At 39.7% G+C, this 20,815-nt stretch overlaps 2 protein-coding genes across 2 annotated transcripts; one reads left to right on the forward strand and one right to left on the reverse strand.

Moving 5' to 3' along the window:
• Positions 1-369: 369 nt before the first annotated feature.
• LOC127160299 (uncharacterized) lies at positions 370-5,175 on the reverse strand. The gene is made up of 8 exons (XM_051102961.1): positions 5,123-5,175; positions 4,262-4,605; positions 3,841-4,158; positions 1,284-1,391; positions 1,048-1,076; positions 878-952; positions 658-726; positions 370-504 (listed from the first exon to the last, which is right to left on the reverse strand). The coding sequence occupies exons 1-8, from the start codon at positions 5,173-5,175 to the stop codon at positions 466-468; spliced, it is 1,035 nt and encodes a 344-aa protein (XP_050958918.1). The 3' UTR covers positions 370-465.
• Positions 5,176-10,771: 5,596 nt separating this feature from the next.
• LOC127160300 (uncharacterized) lies at positions 10,772-17,115 on the forward strand. Its single transcript, XM_051102962.1, has 2 exons — positions 10,772-10,937; positions 11,239-17,115. The coding sequence occupies exon 2, from the start codon at positions 11,458-11,460 to the stop codon at positions 17,113-17,115; it is 5,658 nt and encodes a 1,885-aa protein (XP_050958919.1). The 5' UTR covers positions 10,772-10,937; positions 11,239-11,457.
• The last annotated feature ends 3,700 nt before the right edge of the window (positions 17,116-20,815 follow it).

Raw genomic sequence — 20,815 nt, forward strand, 5'->3', positions numbered from 1 at the left:
TGTTTATCGATCACTAAATAGTTTTTATCTTCTAACAATCCATTAAATTCAAGACAAAAAATTGAATAAAATCTAATTTGTTGCTCTCTTTATTTATTTATTTTTATTTATTTATTTATTTAAATGGTAAAATTCTGGCAAAGCTGCCAGTTTTTCACCATAGATTTTACTGATTTTTTTACAGTGTAGTTTCTATTCCATTTGGTAAAAAAAAAAATAAATAAAAAAAAAATAAAATAAATTTTTAAAGCATTAATTTTAAAATAATTTAATAATAATAATAATTAATAATAACAAATGTTTTTCTTCACAAAAATTTTACAAAAAAAGTTTGTTCACATACTAAAATAATTATTGCATATTTCTGCTGCTGATATGATGAGCTCATGCAGTGATCTGTGTCATTAATGTTTATTTGTTCTTGTTCTTGTTCACAGAAGCGTAAAGTTCATCATATTTTTCTGTTCATCTGATGGCAGCGTAAGTCACTGTATCATTATGATCCTGAAAGAACAGCACAGATTTTCTCCATCAATGTCATTATTATTAGCGCATGAGCTTCATTTGTCTGAGATTGAGATTCAGAACTACATTTCAGCAGCATATAGATGAGAGAAGCTGCTGTGATGAAGAATAAGGGAATGTGTTGCTACTCACATTGAGTGATTTTACTGGCTTTTTACTGGAAGAAGAGACTTCAGAATAAGTCACATCATCTGTCTGCTCCTAAACATACATGCAAACGTGCAGCGAACAACGTTTAAAACACAGATCAGAATTATATCTCATTGTAATATGTACAATAATACAACAGCTTTCAGTAAATCACATTCTAGAACAGACAGTGAACTGAATGTTGAATGTTTCGTTGACTCACATTGTCTCTAGCAGCAGCAGGAATGGACATGTTGATTGTTTCATACGTCACTTTATCTTCATTCTCACCTTTGACCTTCAGACAACAAACAGTTAAAACTGCAAAAATAACACTTTATTGAACTTTAAAGACAGAAATCAAATCTAAATCACTGGCATTACTGAACTCACCACTGATTCATAAGTCCCCCTTTTATTATCTGAGGAAAAAATAAAATAAATAAAAAATAATAATAATAAAATAATAATGCCTTATGAGTATTTATGCAAAACACTGGATGCTAACAATGCTAATGGCATTCAGATTACAAGACCATTCAAATGAATGATAGAAATGATTGTTCTTTGACTTAAAGTGAGATCTAAACTGTTTTTAATTTTTAGAAAGGAGGAAATCTGAAACTCACCAGCTCTTTTTCTGCAGATCAGCCAGAGAACAACAAGAAGGAAAACAGTAAATGCAGCGACAGAAACAGAAATCACTGTCACAGTCACTGCTCTTGTTTTATCTTGAGCTGTAAAACATGACTTAGTTCAGATGCATCACACTGTAGAAAAGGGGTTTTCAAAGTGTCAGAGAAATAATTTTCTAAACCGTGGGTTGGGGGGGTTAGCGGCTTGTGTGATTCTCAAGGGGGTAGTGGGGGGCGGTGTATTCTGTATGAATAAAATGCGTCACTAAAAGCGCTGAGCACATCTATCATGCCAGACAAGGCATAAAAGCACATTTAAATTTAGCAGTGCACGTTTAGATTTAGCAGTATGTGTGTATGAAGAGTTCAGATGCAAAACCAGCTAAAACCCATCTTGGTCAAAAATGACATAATGATTGTGAGTGAATGCTCTCAACACATATTATACGTCCATCAAATACTTTTACTTCAAACTGACTAAATTCCAGCCTCAGCCCAATCAGAACTACCAGTACTTACATAGACACCTATACAAAGTAGCCAGAAAGAAATGGATTTAGAGGTTTTTGCATCTAAACTGTTCATATATAGTTTATAAATAAGTTTGTAGATAGGGTAGAGTGGGGGAAAACGCCCCCCTTAAGGACTGTGAAACAAAACTTAAATGTGTTCAGAGTTTTCATGTTATTAGATTTTTAACAAAAGCTAAATTTGTAGGTGGGGTAAAATGCCCCACTGACTATGTTTTAGAAAGAACTTATGTCATTCTGAAAATATACTTCTATTTTTATTAAATAACATATACTCCCTATCTAAAGGCTCCACTGTTTTCATATCATATATAACTATAATGTGCTAAAAAACAGAACACTTCAAAACACTTTTTTTCCCTTACTGCTGAAAATTTGATAATTTACTGTGAAATTTGTTAACCAGTGTAAGCTTCACGGTGAAAATTTCTACATCGCTCTTGATAACGTAGTCCATAGTTATATTAAACATGTATCTTTCATCTTGTGGTTATTTTGGGAAAAACAGTAGGGAGCGTTTTCCTACCTCAGTGTTTGCTGAGTTTTGGGTTATATTTATTTATTTAATTTTTGACATGCTTCAGGAAGAAGTTCCAGGCAAGCACATTTTGTTTCTTTATTTTCCAAAAGTAGTACAATTTATTATTATTATTATTATTATTACTATTTTATTTTATTTTTTAGAGGTACACCAATAAAAATAAACCCTTTGCCGTTTTGAATGTCTTGACATTCCTCTTCATCATTAAACTGAAAAGTGATTTGTTTACTCAGTTTATCTTTAGTGTGAGCATTTGTGCTGTTTTTCCAAACACATGTTTTACGTATGTGAATTATGATGTTTTAAGTGGACATTGGGACACAAGAGAAGTATGAAGCCTTTTCTACATAATAAATATTGTTTTGTTAATTTTCGACTAGACTAACAATTCATTCATGAAAACGATTCGTTTTGATGGTCCCTTTAACACATTCTGTTGACTATAAAGGAAAGGAAAGGACATGGAATTTGTGCTCTGCATTTAACCCATCTAAGTGCACACACACAGCAACAGACTCACCTCAGTCGTGGTATTGAGGGTTGAAAAAGCACTGGTTATTTACTACCACCACCCCAATCCCTGCTAGACCTGGGTCTCAAACCTGCAACCTTTCGGTTACAAGCCCGACACCCTAACCATTAGGCCACAGCTGCCCCCTAAATAAAATTGCACCTATATCTACTAACTCTCACTAGAGCATTAGTGCAGTACTAGACTGGTAAGGTTAGGGTTAGATTAAGTTGACATGTACTCGCAAAGTTACTTACAGTCAGTCAAATGTCTGTTGTGAGATCATCACAATAAAAAGCAGATATTAATCAGACAGTAACTAATACTCTAATGAGAGTTTGTTGACATAATGGTGCAATGTTATTTATTATCAACAGAATGGTCAAAAGGGACCATCAAAATAAAGTGTTGCTAACAATTCATGCCAAATGAGTTAATGTTTCACTTTATTTGCCAGTATTTTACATTATTTCTGAATGTAATACTAAAATGTGACCTATACACCGATGTGATCTCAGTGTGTTTCTTTCAACAATGCAAGTTTGCCCTGATTAAACTTTTTTTCTTGAAAAATATGGCACACTGCAAATACAACAGATACTGTTTGCCAAAAAAAAAAAAAAAAAAAAAAAAAATTATGTCAACACTCACAGCTACATTAACTTTAGCTTGAATCAATGTTATGATGGTCATAGCAGAAGTTATATTTTAACTATGATCAACACATTGCATAATAAAAACATACAGTTTTTGTTGTCAAGTTTCAGTTTCTTCATTATTTACAGCAGCTCGTTTTGGACTGTTACACTTGACTGCAGTTCATTAGTTTGCAGCAGTGCTTTGAGTTTCTCTTCTGTCAGACTGAAAGAAGCTTTTGTTCCTCAGTTTGTTCTACTTCAGTGATATTAATAGTCCATAGAGTTACACTATACACAACATTAGCAATAGCTGATGAGATTGTTTTCTCACCTGAACTCTTGACAGTATATGTGACTGAGGTCTTGACTTCATTTCTGTGAGTAACTTCACATCTCCACTCTCTGTTGTCATCTTCATTCAGGAGTGTTGTAGTCAGAGTGATGATACAGTGTCCTGGAGCTGATATCTGATATCCAGGGTCTGATATTGTCAGATTAACACCAGCCTGATTCACCCAGAACAACTGAATTCCCTCAGAACGGATCAAATCATCACAAGAGACTCCAGTATATGAATATGAAAACAACTGACAGTAGAGAGTCACAGAGCTGCCTGCACTGATCTCAGTCTGTGAGGATGATGAAGAGACTGAAATACAAAATAACACACAAATCACACACTTTTCAATCATCATGAGAGATTAAATGAAGAATTTGCACTTTTTGAATTGACCACATAATCATAAAATTACCATGAAGAACATGCAGATAAACACGTGAATCAGGTCTGAGTCTTGGTCCATTCACACCTGTCCATTGTTGGCAGGTGTAAAATCCATAATCTTCTTTTATGATGTTGTTGATGTTCAGAGAGCAGTCAGACCCCAGACTCAGTCTCTCATGTCTCTCTGCGTTTTCCTTCTTTATCCCTAAAGTAATCAGTTCAACTGCTGCTGAATGTCTGCTATAGGTCCATGTAGTTGATGTGCAGTCATGAAGAGCATTATTACAGGGCAGACGGACATTTTTACCAGAACTGATGAACACATGAGCATCATCCACTCCACTGGTACCTGAAACACAAGATGTTATGTCCCTTAATTTTTTTTGTTAGTTGTTAGGACCAGGGGTAAATGGGGAAATAACATTTAACTGTGTGTGTGAGTATGCAATAGTGCTGTGACCAAATATTAGTGACCATTTATTGTGCAACAGTGCTCATTGATAAAGTGAGACCAGATTATCTACAATATTTACAGTATTTACAAAGGCAAACAACCAAACATTGACAAAACAAAAGAAAGAAGGTGGGAAGGGGGAGCACGAGAGGTGCCAAATAAAAGAAATGAACGAAACAGAACACAGCTAGCTAGTGTTTGTACTCTAAGCTAACTACCAAAAAGAAAATGTACACACAACATACTAACTGTAACGATTAGCTGGATGTGCCAGCCCAGGCCACTGGAGGGCACTCCAGCGCCCAGCTAACTCTGAACTCTGAACTCCTGTGTATTTACTTCTGTTTTCAGGTCCGGACTTATTTTCATGAACTCATGTCTCCGCCCCGCTCGTCAGTTATCATGGTGTTTCATTACAAGTCTCCACCCTCTGACCTAGTTTTCAGTGTATAAAGCCTCTTTGTGTTTGATTGTTGGGTACGGATCATTGTTTCAATGTATAGCCGTCAACCTAGCGTGTTCATTGGTGTTCTCGTGCCTTGCTTTCATCCTCTGGATTTATCGTTGTCGATCTTTGCTCGTGTTTGGAGTATTGACTTTGCCTTGCCCCTCGGACTCTGTTTTCTCCTGGCCCGACCACCGCACGGACTTTGACTACTCTTTTGCTCTGCCTCCTCCATTCCTGTCTGCCGGTAACTACCCTTAAGCCTGTCTGTTTAGCTCGTTGTATCTAATAAACAGTTTGCACATGAACCCGTACGTCTTCACGTCTCTCAATTCGTGACAGAATGATCCGTCCATGAGGGTTCAGCGACTGCTTTGTTTCTTCGGAACTCAGAGACTGTTCTATGCCTCGCAGGCAGGATTATAAACAGGCACCAGAGACTTTTTTTATGTTCACTGTTTCAGCGCGGACGCCACATTGATGAGTATGTCACGGATTTCATTACTGTGTCTCATCATGTGCGTGTCTGTGAGGAGAGGATCAAACAGTACTTTCTTTCGGGTTTGGACCTTGAAGTGCTGCGAGACCTGCCCGATGAGGACCCAGACTGCTCTCTGGAACAGTTAATAGACTTTGTATTGTTGTATTGTGGTTCTCATTTCACCGTAGGAGAGGTGGATGAGGACGTTCACGCTCGCGGTAATGATCGGAGGAATCACCGCGCCGCGAGCGTCAAATCTGACCCGTGGCTCGGCTCTCGCATGGCAATACGGCGGACGCTGCCCTCGCGCAAAATGCCCGCCGATCGCGAGGCGCAATCCAAAATGGCCGCCGATCGCAAAATGGCCGCCGATCGCGAAGTTCAGCCCAAAATGGCGGTCGATCGCGAGACTCCGTCTGCTATGTGGGAGGATTTACCCAGCCTACTGCATCCTGACTCCGTACAGCCAGGCCAGGTCCAGTCAGTTCCTGTTGTGCAGCCTGGAGAGCTGCTCTCAGCAAACCCGGTCTCTAATCTGCCAATAACGGGTCCTAGTCCCGCCTCACAGTGTGGCAAGCTGTATAAAGCGTTGTCGGTCCCGGTTTCACAGCCAGGAGAGCTGTCAGAAATCCTTGCGGTTTCCAGTCCGCATCTGTCGGGTCCAAGCCCCAAATCACGGTCCGAGGAGCCGTGTTATGTCCTGTCGGTCCCGGTTTCACAGCCAGGAGAGCTGTCAGAAGTCCTCACGGTTCCCAGTCCGTACCTGTCGGGTCCTAGCCCCGAATCACGGTCTGAGGAACCATCAGAAACGTTGGTCTCGACTCCTGAGGTTCTGCCAGTGGCTGCACATCCTCCGGAGAGGTCAGATAACTCTCCAGTGGTCCCGCTGGTGGTTGCACAACCCTCAGACCCAGTTCCCCAAGCCTCAGGGCTTTTGTACTGTCCGGACCCGACTATGGAGGGCCTATCAGTGGCTGCACGACTCCCGGGGATGTTGACGTTGGTCATGGAATCCCCAGGGGTTCCGCTGATGGCTGTACCGCCTCCAAGTCGGTCCGGTCAGACCCTTAATGTCTCTCTGCTCTTCTGTGCAGTTCTGCCGTCTGGTCCACCCTGGTGGGCGTCTCCGCCGTCTGGTCCGCTCAAGTGGGCGTCTCCGCAGCCTGGTTCGCCCTGGTGGGCATCTCCGCTGCCTGCTCCGCTCGAGTGGGCATCTCCGCTGCCTGCTCCGCTCGAGTGGGCATCTCCGCTGCCTGCTCCGCTCTGGTGGATGTCTCCTTCACCTCCGTCATCCAGGTGGGCGTCTCCGCCGTCCGCTCCGCCCTGTTGGACATCTTCGCCGCCTGTTCCGCCCTGGTGGGCTTTTCCTCCGCCTGATCCACTCAAGAGGACGTCCCCACCGTCTGCTCCACCCTGGTTGGCGTCTCCGCCATCTGTGTCGCTCTGGAGGAAGTCTCCGCCGCCTGCTCCGCCCCGGTGGGCTTCTCCGCTGCCTGTTCCACCCTGGTGGGCTTTTCCTCCGCCAGGTCCACCCAAGTGGCCGTCACCACTTCCTGCTCCGCCCAGGAGGAGTTCTCCGCCGCCTGCTCCGCCCCGGTGGGCTTCTCCGCCGCCTGCTCCGCCCCGGTGGGCGTCTCCGCCGTCTGCTCCGCCCCGGTGGGCATCTCTGCCGTCTGCTCCGCCCAAGTGGACTTCTCAGCTAACTCTGAACTCTGAACTCCTGTGTATTTACTTCTGTTTTCAGGTCCGGACTTATTTTCATGAACTCATGTCTCCGCCCCGCTCGTCAGTTATCATGGTGTTTCATTACAAGCCTCCACCCTCTGACCTAGTTTTCAGTGTATAAAGCCTCTTTGTGTTTGATTGTTGGGTACGGATCATTGTTTCAATGTATAGCCGTCAACCTAGCGTGTTCATTGGTGTTCTCGTGCCTTGTTTTCATCCTCTGGATTTATCGTTGTCGATCTTTGCTCGTGTTTGGAGTATTGACTTTGCCTTGCCCCTCGGACTCTGTTTTCTCCTCGCCCGACCACCGCACGGACTTTGACTACTCTTTTGCTCTGCCTCCTCAATTCCTGTCTGCCGGTAACTACCCTTAAGCCTGTCTGTTTAGCTCGTTGTATCTAATAAACAGTTTGCACATGAACCCGTACGTCTTCACGTCTCTCAATTCGTGACACTAACACACACAAACTTTACGCAAGTTACAGACGTAGCACCTTTAGATTTCGGTAGCTTCCCTTCTTGATCACCTTCTATACAAATTCTAGGAGATACAAATAACTTGGGAAAAAAACATTGTATAGGACCACCAGACAGAAAACAATTAAAAAACTGGAGCAACTGAGATGAAAATGCAGCCTTCAACCCATCAATAAACTGCTCCACTATCCTTACTGATCTGAACCCTAGCTGACCACAAATTTCCTCTAGAGGAAATTTTCTAGAAGTAGCATCAATTAAATGTACAACTTTGGTCAGACCATTAATCAATAAATTGTTCCACAATGGTGTTAAACTTGCAATCACTGCCACCTAGAAAATAATTATAAAACAGTGGCTCATTCAAACCAAAATGGTCATGCTCTTGTCTGGACAGTGCAAGAATCTAAAACAGAGGCGTAAAATTGTACAGCAGGTATAAAAGACCCATTATGCAAAGGCATCAAGAACAAGTGTCTGTCAAGGAGAAACTCACCAAATGTTCTGAGAAGAGCCAAACCAAAAGATACCCATGGGATATGTTCTTTGGAATAAAGTAAACGTAAAGTTTTTCAACATATAATGATCTACCTACAGAAACACTCCCAACATTTTAAACCCCTGAAATGTACAAGAGCAGTACTAGGGAAGTTTTGGAGGGCCTCCATCTTCCCATTCACCCAACAGAAAGGTTACACTCTTCTGCCTATTTATTCTAGAGGAAGAGGCCTTCTGATAAACCTCATCTGACCTTATCACCACTGTGACATCATCAGCAAATGCACTGAGTCTAACTGTTACTACCCCACTACTAGATACAGAGCAAATTGTCGAAATCCCACTTAGTTGTCATCTCAAAACTACCAGCAGTGGTTCAATAACTATAGCATATAAGATACCTGAGAGGCCACGACCTTGCCGTATGCCTCTGCCAGCTAAAAAAGGCCTTGATGTACTTTAGCATAAGAAATCAAAAGCCAATTTGAAAAAAGCACGGATAAGTGTCTCTTGGCCCCTTTCTTCAAGAATATTCCATAAAAGAAACTTATTCCATTCCAAAACTTCAGCAACATCAACACCATCTTCTTAGTTATCAATGTGAAGGATGTCTTGTTCAAGCGGTCTCATCTTACTCTCCAGGATGCTTTTAGAATATCTTTGGCAAAAGAGTTTAACATGTGCCTTGCCAGTGTACCACCACTGACTTAGAAACTTATATTGCAATTTTCTCTCTCTCCAACTCTCCCAAAAATAAGTGTGAAAGAGTGCACAAAATTGTGATCCTGTAAAAGTTTACTACTAAATCTCCAAATAGAGTGCTTAACAGTGCTCTGTGCAGTGGCAACCTCAACAGACATGTAAAAGTGATCAGATAAAGGACTAGGAGAAATACAACTATTTAAAAAATTGGCTCTTTCATTTTCCTGCACATACAGTGGGTACGGAAAGTATTCAGACCCCCTTAAATTTTTCACTCTTTGTTATATTGCAACCATTTGCTAAAATCATTTAAGTTCATTTTTTTTCCTCATTATTGTACACACAGCACCCCATATTGACAGAAAAACACAGAATTGTTGACATTTTTGCAGATTTATTAAAAAAGAAAAACTGAAATATCACATGGTCCTAAGTATTCAGACCCTTTGCTGTGACACTCATATATTTAACTCAGGTGCTGTCCATTTCTTCTGATCATCCTTGAGATGGTTCTACACCTTCATTTGAGTCCAGCTGTGTTTGATTATACTGACTGGACTTGATTAGGAAAGCCACACACCTGTCTATATAAGACCTTACAGCTCACAGTGCATGTCAGAGCAAATGAGAATCATGAGGTCAAAGGAACTGCCTGAAGAGCTCAGAGACAGAATTGTGGCAAGGCACAGATCTGGCCAAGGTTACAAAAAAATTTCTGCTGCACTTAAGGTTCCTAAGAACACAGTGGCCTCCATAATCCTTAAATGGAAGACGTTTGGGATGACCAGAACCTTTAACCAAGTATTGTTTAGTTTGAGGGAAAGTTTCTCTCCAAATATCCACAACGTGATAAGTTATCAAAGTTGTTTTTCTTTCATTTAGGACTGGTTTTGTGTTTCTATTTGCATCCGATTAATCGTAGGCCTCATTTATCCAAAAGTAGCCATAACTGTACAAAATTGCAGAAAATCACACTTGTCAAAAATGGCCGGCCATTGAAAGTGAATGAGAAAGAATGAAAATAAGTAAGAGAAACAACTAATGTTCAGGAGCATATTCACTATTGTGAGTGTTATAACTATTTTATCCTACCTTGAACTGCATGCAATATGCTTTTTTGATAACTCTCTCTGTGATAAACCTCTCACACACTCACATGCTCAAACTGCCTTGTCTTTAGCCTGTTTTAAGGCTTTCATGTTCTCACAGAGTAGACGAAAGTTTACAAATAAATGCTTTAGCACAGAGAGAGATTCAGCTTGTTGTTTCATAATATTGTCTCTGTTTGACAGTGATATATATAACTAAAATAGAACATATTGGTTTGTTGTTCCATGAAATGTTATAATGTAAATAATCTTAATGTGTTCTTTCTTGTATGTCACAATGGTCAGATTTAACAGGAACAGCATAAGTGTTACTTTGTGCCCCTTTTCAGAAAATAAAATAACTTTAAAATAAAGATCTTCCCAATTCAGTTTCAATGACTGGCCATTTTTGATGAGTGTGACTTTGTGCAATTTTGTACAAAATAAAAGCATTTAAAAGCAAATTTCCTGATTAAACATTAAAGCACACTAGTGTGAGAAACCAAAAAATATTTTTTTCACTCTGAAAAAAACGAGGTACCTTCTCTCAGAAAAATGAGGCCTACAATAAATCGGATGTAAATAGAAACACAAAACCAGTCCTAAATGAAAGAAACAATTTGACAAAAAGATTGAATCCAATATTTGGTGATAATATAGCTGTTGGGTTCTGCCCCTTTAAGAATGCGATGCTTTAGAGCGTATATGATTCTGAATCATTCACCAGGAAGAGAGACGATGCACAGCACGAGATTCATGTAGCTAATAAGACTTTAAACTACCTAATAACAACAAATTTCTTGACATTTTTGATTCTTTCCTGATCCCAGCGTGGTGAGCATATTTTGTTGTTGTTTATAAGTCATTTATGGTTTACGTTAAGGTTAATTGAGATCGCTGTGGATAATTAGCGTCTAAACGGCAAATGTGACGCAGTTGTTATTTAACTACGATTGTAGGCTTATTTAGTTGTATTGAAAAAGCGAAAGTGTTTTAAAGATGTCTAATAGTGTATTTTGAGATATTTAAGGCTTAAGTTTAACGATTTCCTGAATTTATTACGTGATACAGTAACTTAAGTGAAGTAACTTGTGTTAATTCTGTAATCTGATTTATGTTGTTTATTTTGTTACAGTTTGACCACATACACACATATGTACAGAAACAAAACAAGCCTACAACGATGTATAACAAAGAGACTTCAATACAAAGTCTGTAAATTGTGAGTTCTGCACAAAGGAATTAAAAGGAAAGAAACAACAACTATTCTAATGTTATCTTTGTCGGTAACATTAAGTCAAACACGGGATAAAGTAAAGAAGATGATCTACAGTTAAAGAAAAATAGTAACAACATGGATGAAGACTCAGTGCTAAGTGCAATGCCTGAAGATCATAAACAAAATCTCAAGCGTCAACGAGGAGGCGCAAAAGCTGCGGTAACACGCTTGATGACTCAGATAACAACAGCCATGAACTGTAACCAGCCTAAAGAAGTAGAAATGAAGCTGGCTGCACTAGATGAAGCAGTAGTTCGATTTAGTGAAGTTCATGACATGTACCATAAAACATTAGAGGATGATGATGACTTGGATGCTTCTAAAGGCTATTTGACATCAGTCCTGCGTGATGTTCAAGACTTTCAGCACACAGCTTTGAGCTGGCTTGACGAATTTAAACCATCAGTTGAGGATTTGAATGTAGATGTGCCTAATTTCCAAGAGGAAATATCAATGCTTTCAGTGAATCAGTTGACTACTCAACTTCAAGACTTAAACGAATTAAGACAGAGAGAAAAGGAGGAGTTCTCCAGGCTCATTTCTCAACAGGAAGAGCACCTGCGAGCAGAGTTTAAGTTGCAGCTTCAGCATGCTCAGTGTGAAATGGACGAAATGAAAGATCTACTGAAACTGAAGGATGCAGAGGTGGAAGAAAGTCGTCGAAAGGTTGAGTTAGAGTTGATGAGCAAAGATACTTCAACTCCTGTCTCAGGTAACCCATCTCTTAATTTTCGTTCATCACTTTCAACAGTGAATGAGACTTCATTGTGTCAACTGTTAGAATTGTCAAAGCAACAGTATCAATCGAATATAGACTCTATGCACCTACCACCTGTGGACATCATCAAGTTTGACGGAGAACCCTTGAAATATTGGCAGTTTATGAGACTGTTCTCCTCAGTGATAGATAAAGAAACTGTGCCAGATCAAGAGAAACTCACTCGATTGCATCAGTACACAGTCGGCCAAGCCAGAGATGCCATTTCACATTGTTTGTACAATCCCAATTCTAGTCAGGGTTATGCAGAAGCTATGGCCATCTTAAAGCGGCGCTTTGGTAATCCATATGCAATATCCCAGGCATGGGTTGATAAGGTGCTCAATTACAAGGATATCAAGGACAACAAACAGTTGCAAAGTTTCGCAGACATTTTGTGTAGCTGTCGAGACACTTTAAAGGCGATGAAGTGTGAGGATGAGTTAAATGGTGGACGCACTTTGCTACAGATCGTGGAGAAACTTCCCGAAGACATAAAGAAAAGGTGGCTTACTGTTAATTATGAGATAGTCAAGTCTGGTCGTTTGCCAAAGTTGGATGACGTAGTCAGTCTTGTTGAATCAGAAGCTGCTAAGCGAGCAGATCCTATCTTTGGGAATCTTCTTAGTTCGATCAGTCGAAACTCTCCAGCGAGTTCCAAGTTAAGTACAAAGTCGAGTCTCGATAAGAAAAGGCAGACCTTTGCAACAGAGTCAACGGCTAAAGAATCGACAACATCATCTGCATCAAAGCCAGCATTTAGATTTAAATGCCCAAAGTGCGCTGAGGGACACTTTCTAAATCAGTGTCAAGCTTTCAGGGCTCTGTCTGTCCCAGAGCGTTTGATCTTCGTTCAACGAAAGCAACTCTGCCTGAACTGTTTTATGAGAGGACATCGCAGTGCTGTCTGTACTCGCAGCTGGGTATGCAAGGTGCCTGGATGTGGCAAAAAACATAACAGTTGGTTACATTCTGCTATTGTAACTTCCAACAACAACAGCAATCAGTCTACTAGCAGAGCTACTGATGAAGAGCCAGTTACAGACTCGCCACAAGCTATTCAAGCTCATGCTACCAGAAGGTGCAATGAAACCAGTCAAAGAAAGATTGCACTACCCATCTTACCAGTAGTTGTTTCAGACAGACACAATCGATTCTCCATGAATGTCTTCGCTCTGCTTGATAACGGTTCCAACGGGACATTTGCTTCTAAGAAACTAGTTCATGCACTTAAGTTGGAGTCACGTAAAGTGAATATCAAGCTGAACACCATGGAGACCAAAAATCTCAATGTAGTCACTTTAGCAGTGGATTTGCGAGTTGAGGATGCTCAACGGAAGAATTCATATCTCATGAAGGGAGTGCTCTGTAGAGATCATCTAAACATAAGTTTGGATAACCTGGTCACACAGCAAGAGGTATTCCAGTGGCCACACCTGCAAGAAGTTGCGGATGAAATCAGCTTAGCAGACGTGGATCTAGCTGATGAGGTTCATTTGTTGATTGGTCTAGATCAACCCGACATACTTGCTCCGAGAGACACACGTTGTGGTGAACCCGGCGAACCCTATGCAATTCTTACTGGCCTTGGGTGGACACTCCATGGACCAGTAGGCGATGGTTCTACAGCTGTTTCAGCTAATTTCATTCAGGCTGATCATTCTCTACAACAAGCAGTTGAAAGATTTTGGAAATTGGATGATCCGATGCATGTGAATGACGATCTGTTGTCTAAAGTCGACCAGCAAGTTCTGGATCTATGGAATAAGCAAGCAGTCAAAAAGGATGGTCACTACACATTGCCAATTCCATTCAAGGAACATCCACCACAAATACCCAGTAATTACACAATGGCAGAACATCGATTAGACCTTCTAGGAAAAAGATTAAAGAAAGACCCGACTTTGCTACAGAAGTATACAGAAGGTATCAGAGACTCTTTGCAGAAAGGATATGCAGAAGAGGTTGTTGACATTAATCGAGAAGATGGTCGCGTGTGGTACCTGCCACATCATCCAGTGCTACATCCACGTAAGCCTGAGAAGGTTCGTATTGTCTTTGATTGTGCAGCACGGTACCAAGGTACCTCGTTGAATGATCACATTCACCAAGGCCCAGATCTTACCAATAAGCTACTAGGAGTTCTTCTTAAGTTTAGGCAAGAACCTATTGCTCTGAATGCGGACATCGAGAGTATGTTTTATCAAGTCCGAGTGCCATCAGATGAAAGAGACATGCTGCGCTTCCTGTGGTGGGAAGATGACGATCCTGACAAACCACCCAAGCATTATCGCATGACAGCTCACCTTTTTGGAGGTGTCTGGAGTCCAAGTGCTGCCAATTTCGCTCTGCAACGAGTTGCTGAGGACAACCAAGGAAACTTCTCAGATGACACTGTGAAAACAGTAAAGCAGAATTTCTACGTAGACGACTGTCTCAAATCAGTATCAAATGAGAAGGTTGCCATCAAACTTGCTTCTGAGCTTCGAGATCTGCTCTGCAGAGGAGGCTTTAGATTAACCAAATGGTTGAGCAATTCAAAAGAAGTGATGAGATCAATACCAGTGGAAGACTGGGCGAAGTCACTACGTGAGGTTAATCTTGACCAAGAGGATTTACCATTCGAATCAACGTTAGGAGTCCTCTGGGATGTGGAAAGAGATTGTTTCACATTCGAAGTCAAGTCGATAGACAAACCAGCAACAAAGAGAGGAGTGTTGAGCACTACCAGTTCCATCTATGATCCTTTAGGATTCGCTAGTCCATTCGTGCTTAAAGCAAAGATAATTTTTCAAGAGTTGTGCCGCTTGGAAGTTGACTGGGATGAAGAAGTTCCATCAGAAATAGCAGCACAGTGGCGCAGATGGCTAGATGATTTGCCTCTACTATCTGCATTGACAATCCCAAGATGTCTCAGACCAACATCCATTAGTCAGTTGTTGGAGACCCAAGTCCATCACTTTTCTGATGCCTCAGAGATGGCATACGGAGCAGTTTCGTACATCAGAATGGGAAACACCTGTAGGTTAGTGATGTCGAAAGCCAGACTCGCACCTATCAAGTCGGTTAGCATACCGCGTCTTGAGTTACTAGCAGCAGTAGTAGCTACAGAGTTGGACCAACAAATCAAGCGCAACTTGGAAATTCCAATTGACAAGACTTTCTTCTGGACAGATAGTACCATCGTTCTTCAGTACATCAACAACAAGAGTTGTCGTTTCCAGACTTTCATTGCTAATCGAGTCTCAAAGATACATGAACGTTCAGAACCATCTCAGTGGAGGTATGTTGATTCTGCTTCTAATCCGGCGGATGAAGTATCTCGCGGAATGACTATGGGAGAGATCTTGTCAAGTGATCGATGGATTTCTGGCCCACATTTTCTTCAGCTTGAAGAGGAGCACTGGCCTGTTCAACCTGTTTTAAATAGCTTACCAGAGGGAGCAGAGATCAAACGAACAAAAGAGGTCTATGCGACTAACATCATCAGTGCAAGTGAAGTGTCGAAGAATGCAGTAGACCGACTACTGGAGAAGTACTCTAGTTGGCATCGCTTGAAAAGAGCTGCAGCTATCCTGTTACGTGTAAAGGGATTGTTATGCAAGAAATCGAGTACACGTCTTTCTGACCCCATCACTGTCGAAGAGATCCAACAAGCAGAAATAGCTATTTTCAAATATGTACAAGTCAAATCTTTTGGATCCACTCGAACCAAATCCAATTCTCTACTCAAGCTCAAACCCTTCGAGGAAGAAACTACCCAACTCCTTCGTGTAGGAGGCAGATTAACAAAGGCTCCAATTCCCTTTGAAGCTAAACATCCAGTGATCTTACCTAGTGATCATCATATTACCAAGCTGATCATTAGTCACTACCATCTTATCTTGGGTCATGCAGGTCCAGAAAGAGTACTTGCGGAAATTCGCCAACGTTACTGGATTCTGAAAGGACGAGTTATCATTAATCGAGCTCTTAAATCATGTCTGCAGTGTCGCAAGCTAAGAGCTAAACCCCAGGATCAGCTAATGGCAGACTTGCCTGATTCTAGAGTGATACCAGGAGAACCTCCATTCACTCGTGTGGGCATAGACTACTTTGGCCCATTCTTGATTAAGAAGGGACGTACTGAGTTAAAGAGGTATGGATGCTTGTTCACATGTCTCACTACGAGAGCTATCCATCTAGAAGTAGCGCACACTCTCGACACAGATTCCTTTATCAACACTTTACAAAGATTTATCTCCAGGAGAGGCCCACCCTCTGAGATAAGATCAGATAACGGGACTAATTTCGTCGGAGGACTACGAGAGTTGCGGAAGGCCTTAAATGACTGGAATCAACGGAAGATTTCAGATTACTTACTACAAAACAACGTAAATTGGATCTTCAACCCACCTGCTGCTTCATATATGGGAGGCGTTTGGGAGCGACAAATTCGCACCGTTCGTTCTGTTTTGAACGCAGTCTTGTCGCAGCAGACACCAGATGATGAAGGATTAGTGACATTGTTTTGTTGTGTTGAGTCAATTGTCAACGGCAGACCAATCACTAAGCTCTCAGACGATCCATCAGACCCTCTACCACTTACACCAAACCATTTGTTGTTGCTTCGTTCTGGACCATCTCTACCTCCAGGAGCTTTCGTGAAGCAAGATCTGTACCGACGCAGATGGCGTCAGGTCCAATACTTGGCGGATGACTTCTGGTCACGATGGCTCAAAGAGTATCTACCTGCCTTGCAACAACGACAGAAATGGTTACATCTAAAACGGAATCTTCAAGTAGGAGATCTTGTGCTTGTTACGCATGAGAATACACCAAGAAATCACTGGCCGTTAGGGCTGATTACTCAAGTTTATCCAGGAGCAGATGGGCTTGTGCGTACTGTAGAAGTGAAAATGCAAGCAGGAGTTTTCAACCGCCCTGTAAATAAAATCTGCCTACTGGAAGCCAATCTGATTAACAAAGACAGTTAAGTGACTTTCTTACAGGACATTACCCCTTTTGGCTTTGAAAGACCTCTGAGGGTCTTTGGGGCCCGGGATGTTGGGTTCTGCCCCTTTAAGAATGCGATGCTTTAGAGCGTATATGATTCTGAATCATTCACCAGGAAGAGAGACGATGCACAGCACGAGATTCATGTAGCTAATAAGACTTTAAACTACCTAATAACAACAAATTTCTTGACATTTTTGATTCTTTCCTGATCCCAGCGTGGTGAGCATATTTTGTTGTTGTTTATAAGTCATTTATGGTTTACGTTAAGGTTAATTGAGATCGCTGTGGATAATTAGCGTCTAAACGGCAAATGTGACGCAGTTGTTATTTAACTACGATTGTAGGCTTATTTAGTTGTATTGAAAAAGCGAAAGTGTTTTAAAGATGTCTAATAGTGTATTTTGAGATATTTAAGGCTTAAGTTTAACGATTTCCTGAATTTATTACGTGATACAGTAACTTAAGTGAAGTAACTTGTGTTAATTCTGTAATCTGATTTATGTTGTTTATTTTGTTACAGTTTGACCACATACACACATATGTACAGAAACAAAACAAAACAAAACAAAAGACCTACAAAGTCTGTAAATTGTGAACAAAGGAATTAAAAGGAAAGAAACAACAACTATTCTAATGTTATCTTTATAACAAAGCATAATGACAGATTTATCATTTTATTAGAGCAAAGTCATTTTTGTAAAGTGTGACTGTGAGTTCGAAGAAAAAAAAAAAAAAAATAGTACTACTATAATAAAAGAAGTACTTATATTGAACAAAGTCAGTGAGTTTGAGTCCAAAGAAACAACAGAAAAAAAGAAAACTCAGTTTCAGAGGGTTAAAGCAACTATAAGTTTTCTAACTAGAAACTAGACTTCTTTATCATAACATAATCAAATAAACTACACCTTTTCATAACATCATATCATAACATTGATATTTATAGTTCCAAATCTCAAAGGTGCCATAAAAAATAAAAATAACTTGCTCTGTCAAGCTTGTCAAAGGTAGCCTTTCTCATCGCCACAGTGCAAGATATCAAAAACAACTTTTAACAACTTTTAAAAGAACACCTCAATATTAGGCTTATGAAGCCCTTTTCATGTTGTCAAGAAAGCTATTGATCTGCTGAACTAAATATAATTTGGTCCTACCTTCAGACGCATGCACCCAGTGCCAGCCTGTATGTTTGTGGGGCCCTAGACAAGATAATAAAAATGGGCCCACTAGTGTAAAAAACTGTCATAGAAATTTGAACTTTGAGTGAGGAGAAAGCACATAAAATGACTATTTCAATACTTAAGTGTGAATGTGTATTAATTGTTACACATTTACCAAACAAATGTAAAAATATTTAAAAAATAAAATAAAAAATAAGAGTGCAAGTAAGTTTGAGTAAATCGACACACATGAAACACAAATAAATAAAGTAGAAATGAAGTATACACAAAAACTATACAAAATAAACAGAACATTAACTAAATAAACATATAGGCTTAATATTCATAAATAAAGTCTGCTTGTTTTTAAGAATTGATTGATGATCACATGAAAAACATAAAAAATTTGCATTGCATTACATTGGATCCGGGTCTGTAATTTTTTTTTTTACGTAACATGCTAAATGTGGCTCAGTTTTTCCTTATATGACAAGTCTGTCTGTGATCATGGGCATCACTGTATGTAAAAACAAAAACAAAAACAAGTACCACAGCAATAAACATTATGTATATAGTAGTCAAAAAAAAAAAAAAAATCCTTTTTTTTTTTTAGCTCCGGAAAGATATTGTTTGGATTCCATTTCTACCACAACTTCACATTAATCTCTCTGTCATTCTTTCATTTCAAATAATTTAAAAACAGCTTTAATGTGTAACAAGACTTCATTTTGAGAGACTATTCTGAGAAGCAATATTAAGTAAATTCCAAAATCTGAATCGTAACAACAAAATCTCAACTGTAACAAGAAATGTTTTCAGACTTTATTTACCAAAACATATTAAGAACACTGAGTTTGTTGTGCCCGTGTGTAGGGCTGCACAATTTGGCCAAAATGTTGTTTTTATCAATATGACTAATTCTGAGTATTGTTATTACTAAATAAAAACATTAAACAAAACAATAATTATTGTTAATAATAATCAATATATTTTACAGAAAACTGCAGCATGGCCTGTTAACATGCAGGAGGTCTAACTATAAATGTTTAGAAAGGTATAAGAATTTATTATAAAATAAATTATGACTAAAAATCTTTGACAAAAAAAAAAAAAAATCTTAATTTGTCAGAAAATCTTATGCATTGAGAGAGAGAGGGAAAAACTTTTTTTTTTTTTTAATGAATAAACTATGCAATGCTATAAATGCAATTTATAGAATACTGTATAAAATAATGATTTTGGCTCATTCTGTGATGTGAAACCACGTCAGATCGAAAAAGGAAGTTATTTCAAAAACTCGACTGATGTTATTAAATGAATTTGGAGGAAAATCATGTCATTAAAATGTTCTCAATAGACAACAGGTTTGTAAACGGACTCAAACCCATGCAAAATCCATGCATGCATTCTACTGAGGAAAATTTGAACGCACAGACTGATTTTTGCGACACATAGCCTACATGCTGCACTGAACAGCACTTAGTTATGTAGTCAGAGGGTGTGTGTGACTTGAAGTTGCACTGCGCACACCGATCAGACGATGGATGACATTAAAGTACCGTAAAAGGGATTTAAAAGCATGCAGAGCTGTAACGGGACTCTTGAGAAGCGTGATAGATCCAAGTGCGAGCTTTATTAAACACAACGTAGTCAAGACAGGCAGGGTCAATCTCCAAACAAACAGTAATACATAGGGCAAGACAAAAGTGAGATCCAAAATAAGAAGACAGAAGGTCAAAATCCAAGAGAGCAGTCCAAAGTAACAAATGAACAAGGCTAAGAAACTAGGCAAAAACTATGGCAATGAAGCTAGGCAAAACTATGGCAAAAAAACAAGGCAAAACTATGACTATGAACCAAAACCGTGGAAATAACAAAAACAAGGCAATGAAAACAGGGAAAACGCTTGGTAGAGTCCGCACAGGCAAAACAATACTTTGCAAAGCCTGTTTGGAATGGTCCTCCTTAAATGGCCACTGTTACCGACAAAGATAACATTAGAATAGTTGTTGTTTCTTTCCTTTTAATTCCTTTGTGCAGAACTCACAATTTACAGACTTTGTATTGAAGTCTCTTTGTTATACATCGTTGTAGGCTTGTTTTGTTTCTGTACATATGTGTGTATGTGGTCAAACTGTAACAAAATAAACAACATAAATCAGATTACAGAATTAACACAAGTTACTTCACTTAGGTTACTGTATCAGTTCAGGAAATCGTTAAACTTAAGCCTTAAATATCTCAAAATACACTATTAGACATCTTTAAAACACTTTCGCCTTTTCAATACAACTAAATAAGCCTACAATCGTAGTTAAATAACAACTGCGTCACATTTGGCGTTTGGACGCTAATTATCCACAGCGATCTCAATTAACCTTAACGTAAACCACAAATGACTTATAAACAACAACAAAATATGCTCACCACGCTGGGATCAGGAAAGAATAAAAAATGTAAAGAAATTTGTTGTTATTAGGTAGTTTAAAGTCTTATTAGCTACATGAATCTCGTGCTGTGC

Source organism: Labeo rohita, unplaced genomic scaffold, assembly GCF_022985175.1.
Source record: "Labeo rohita strain BAU-BD-2019 unplaced genomic scaffold, IGBB_LRoh.1.0 scaffold_320, whole genome shotgun sequence".
Classification (NCBI taxonomy): Eukaryota; Metazoa; Chordata; class Actinopteri; order Cypriniformes; family Cyprinidae; genus Labeo; species Labeo rohita.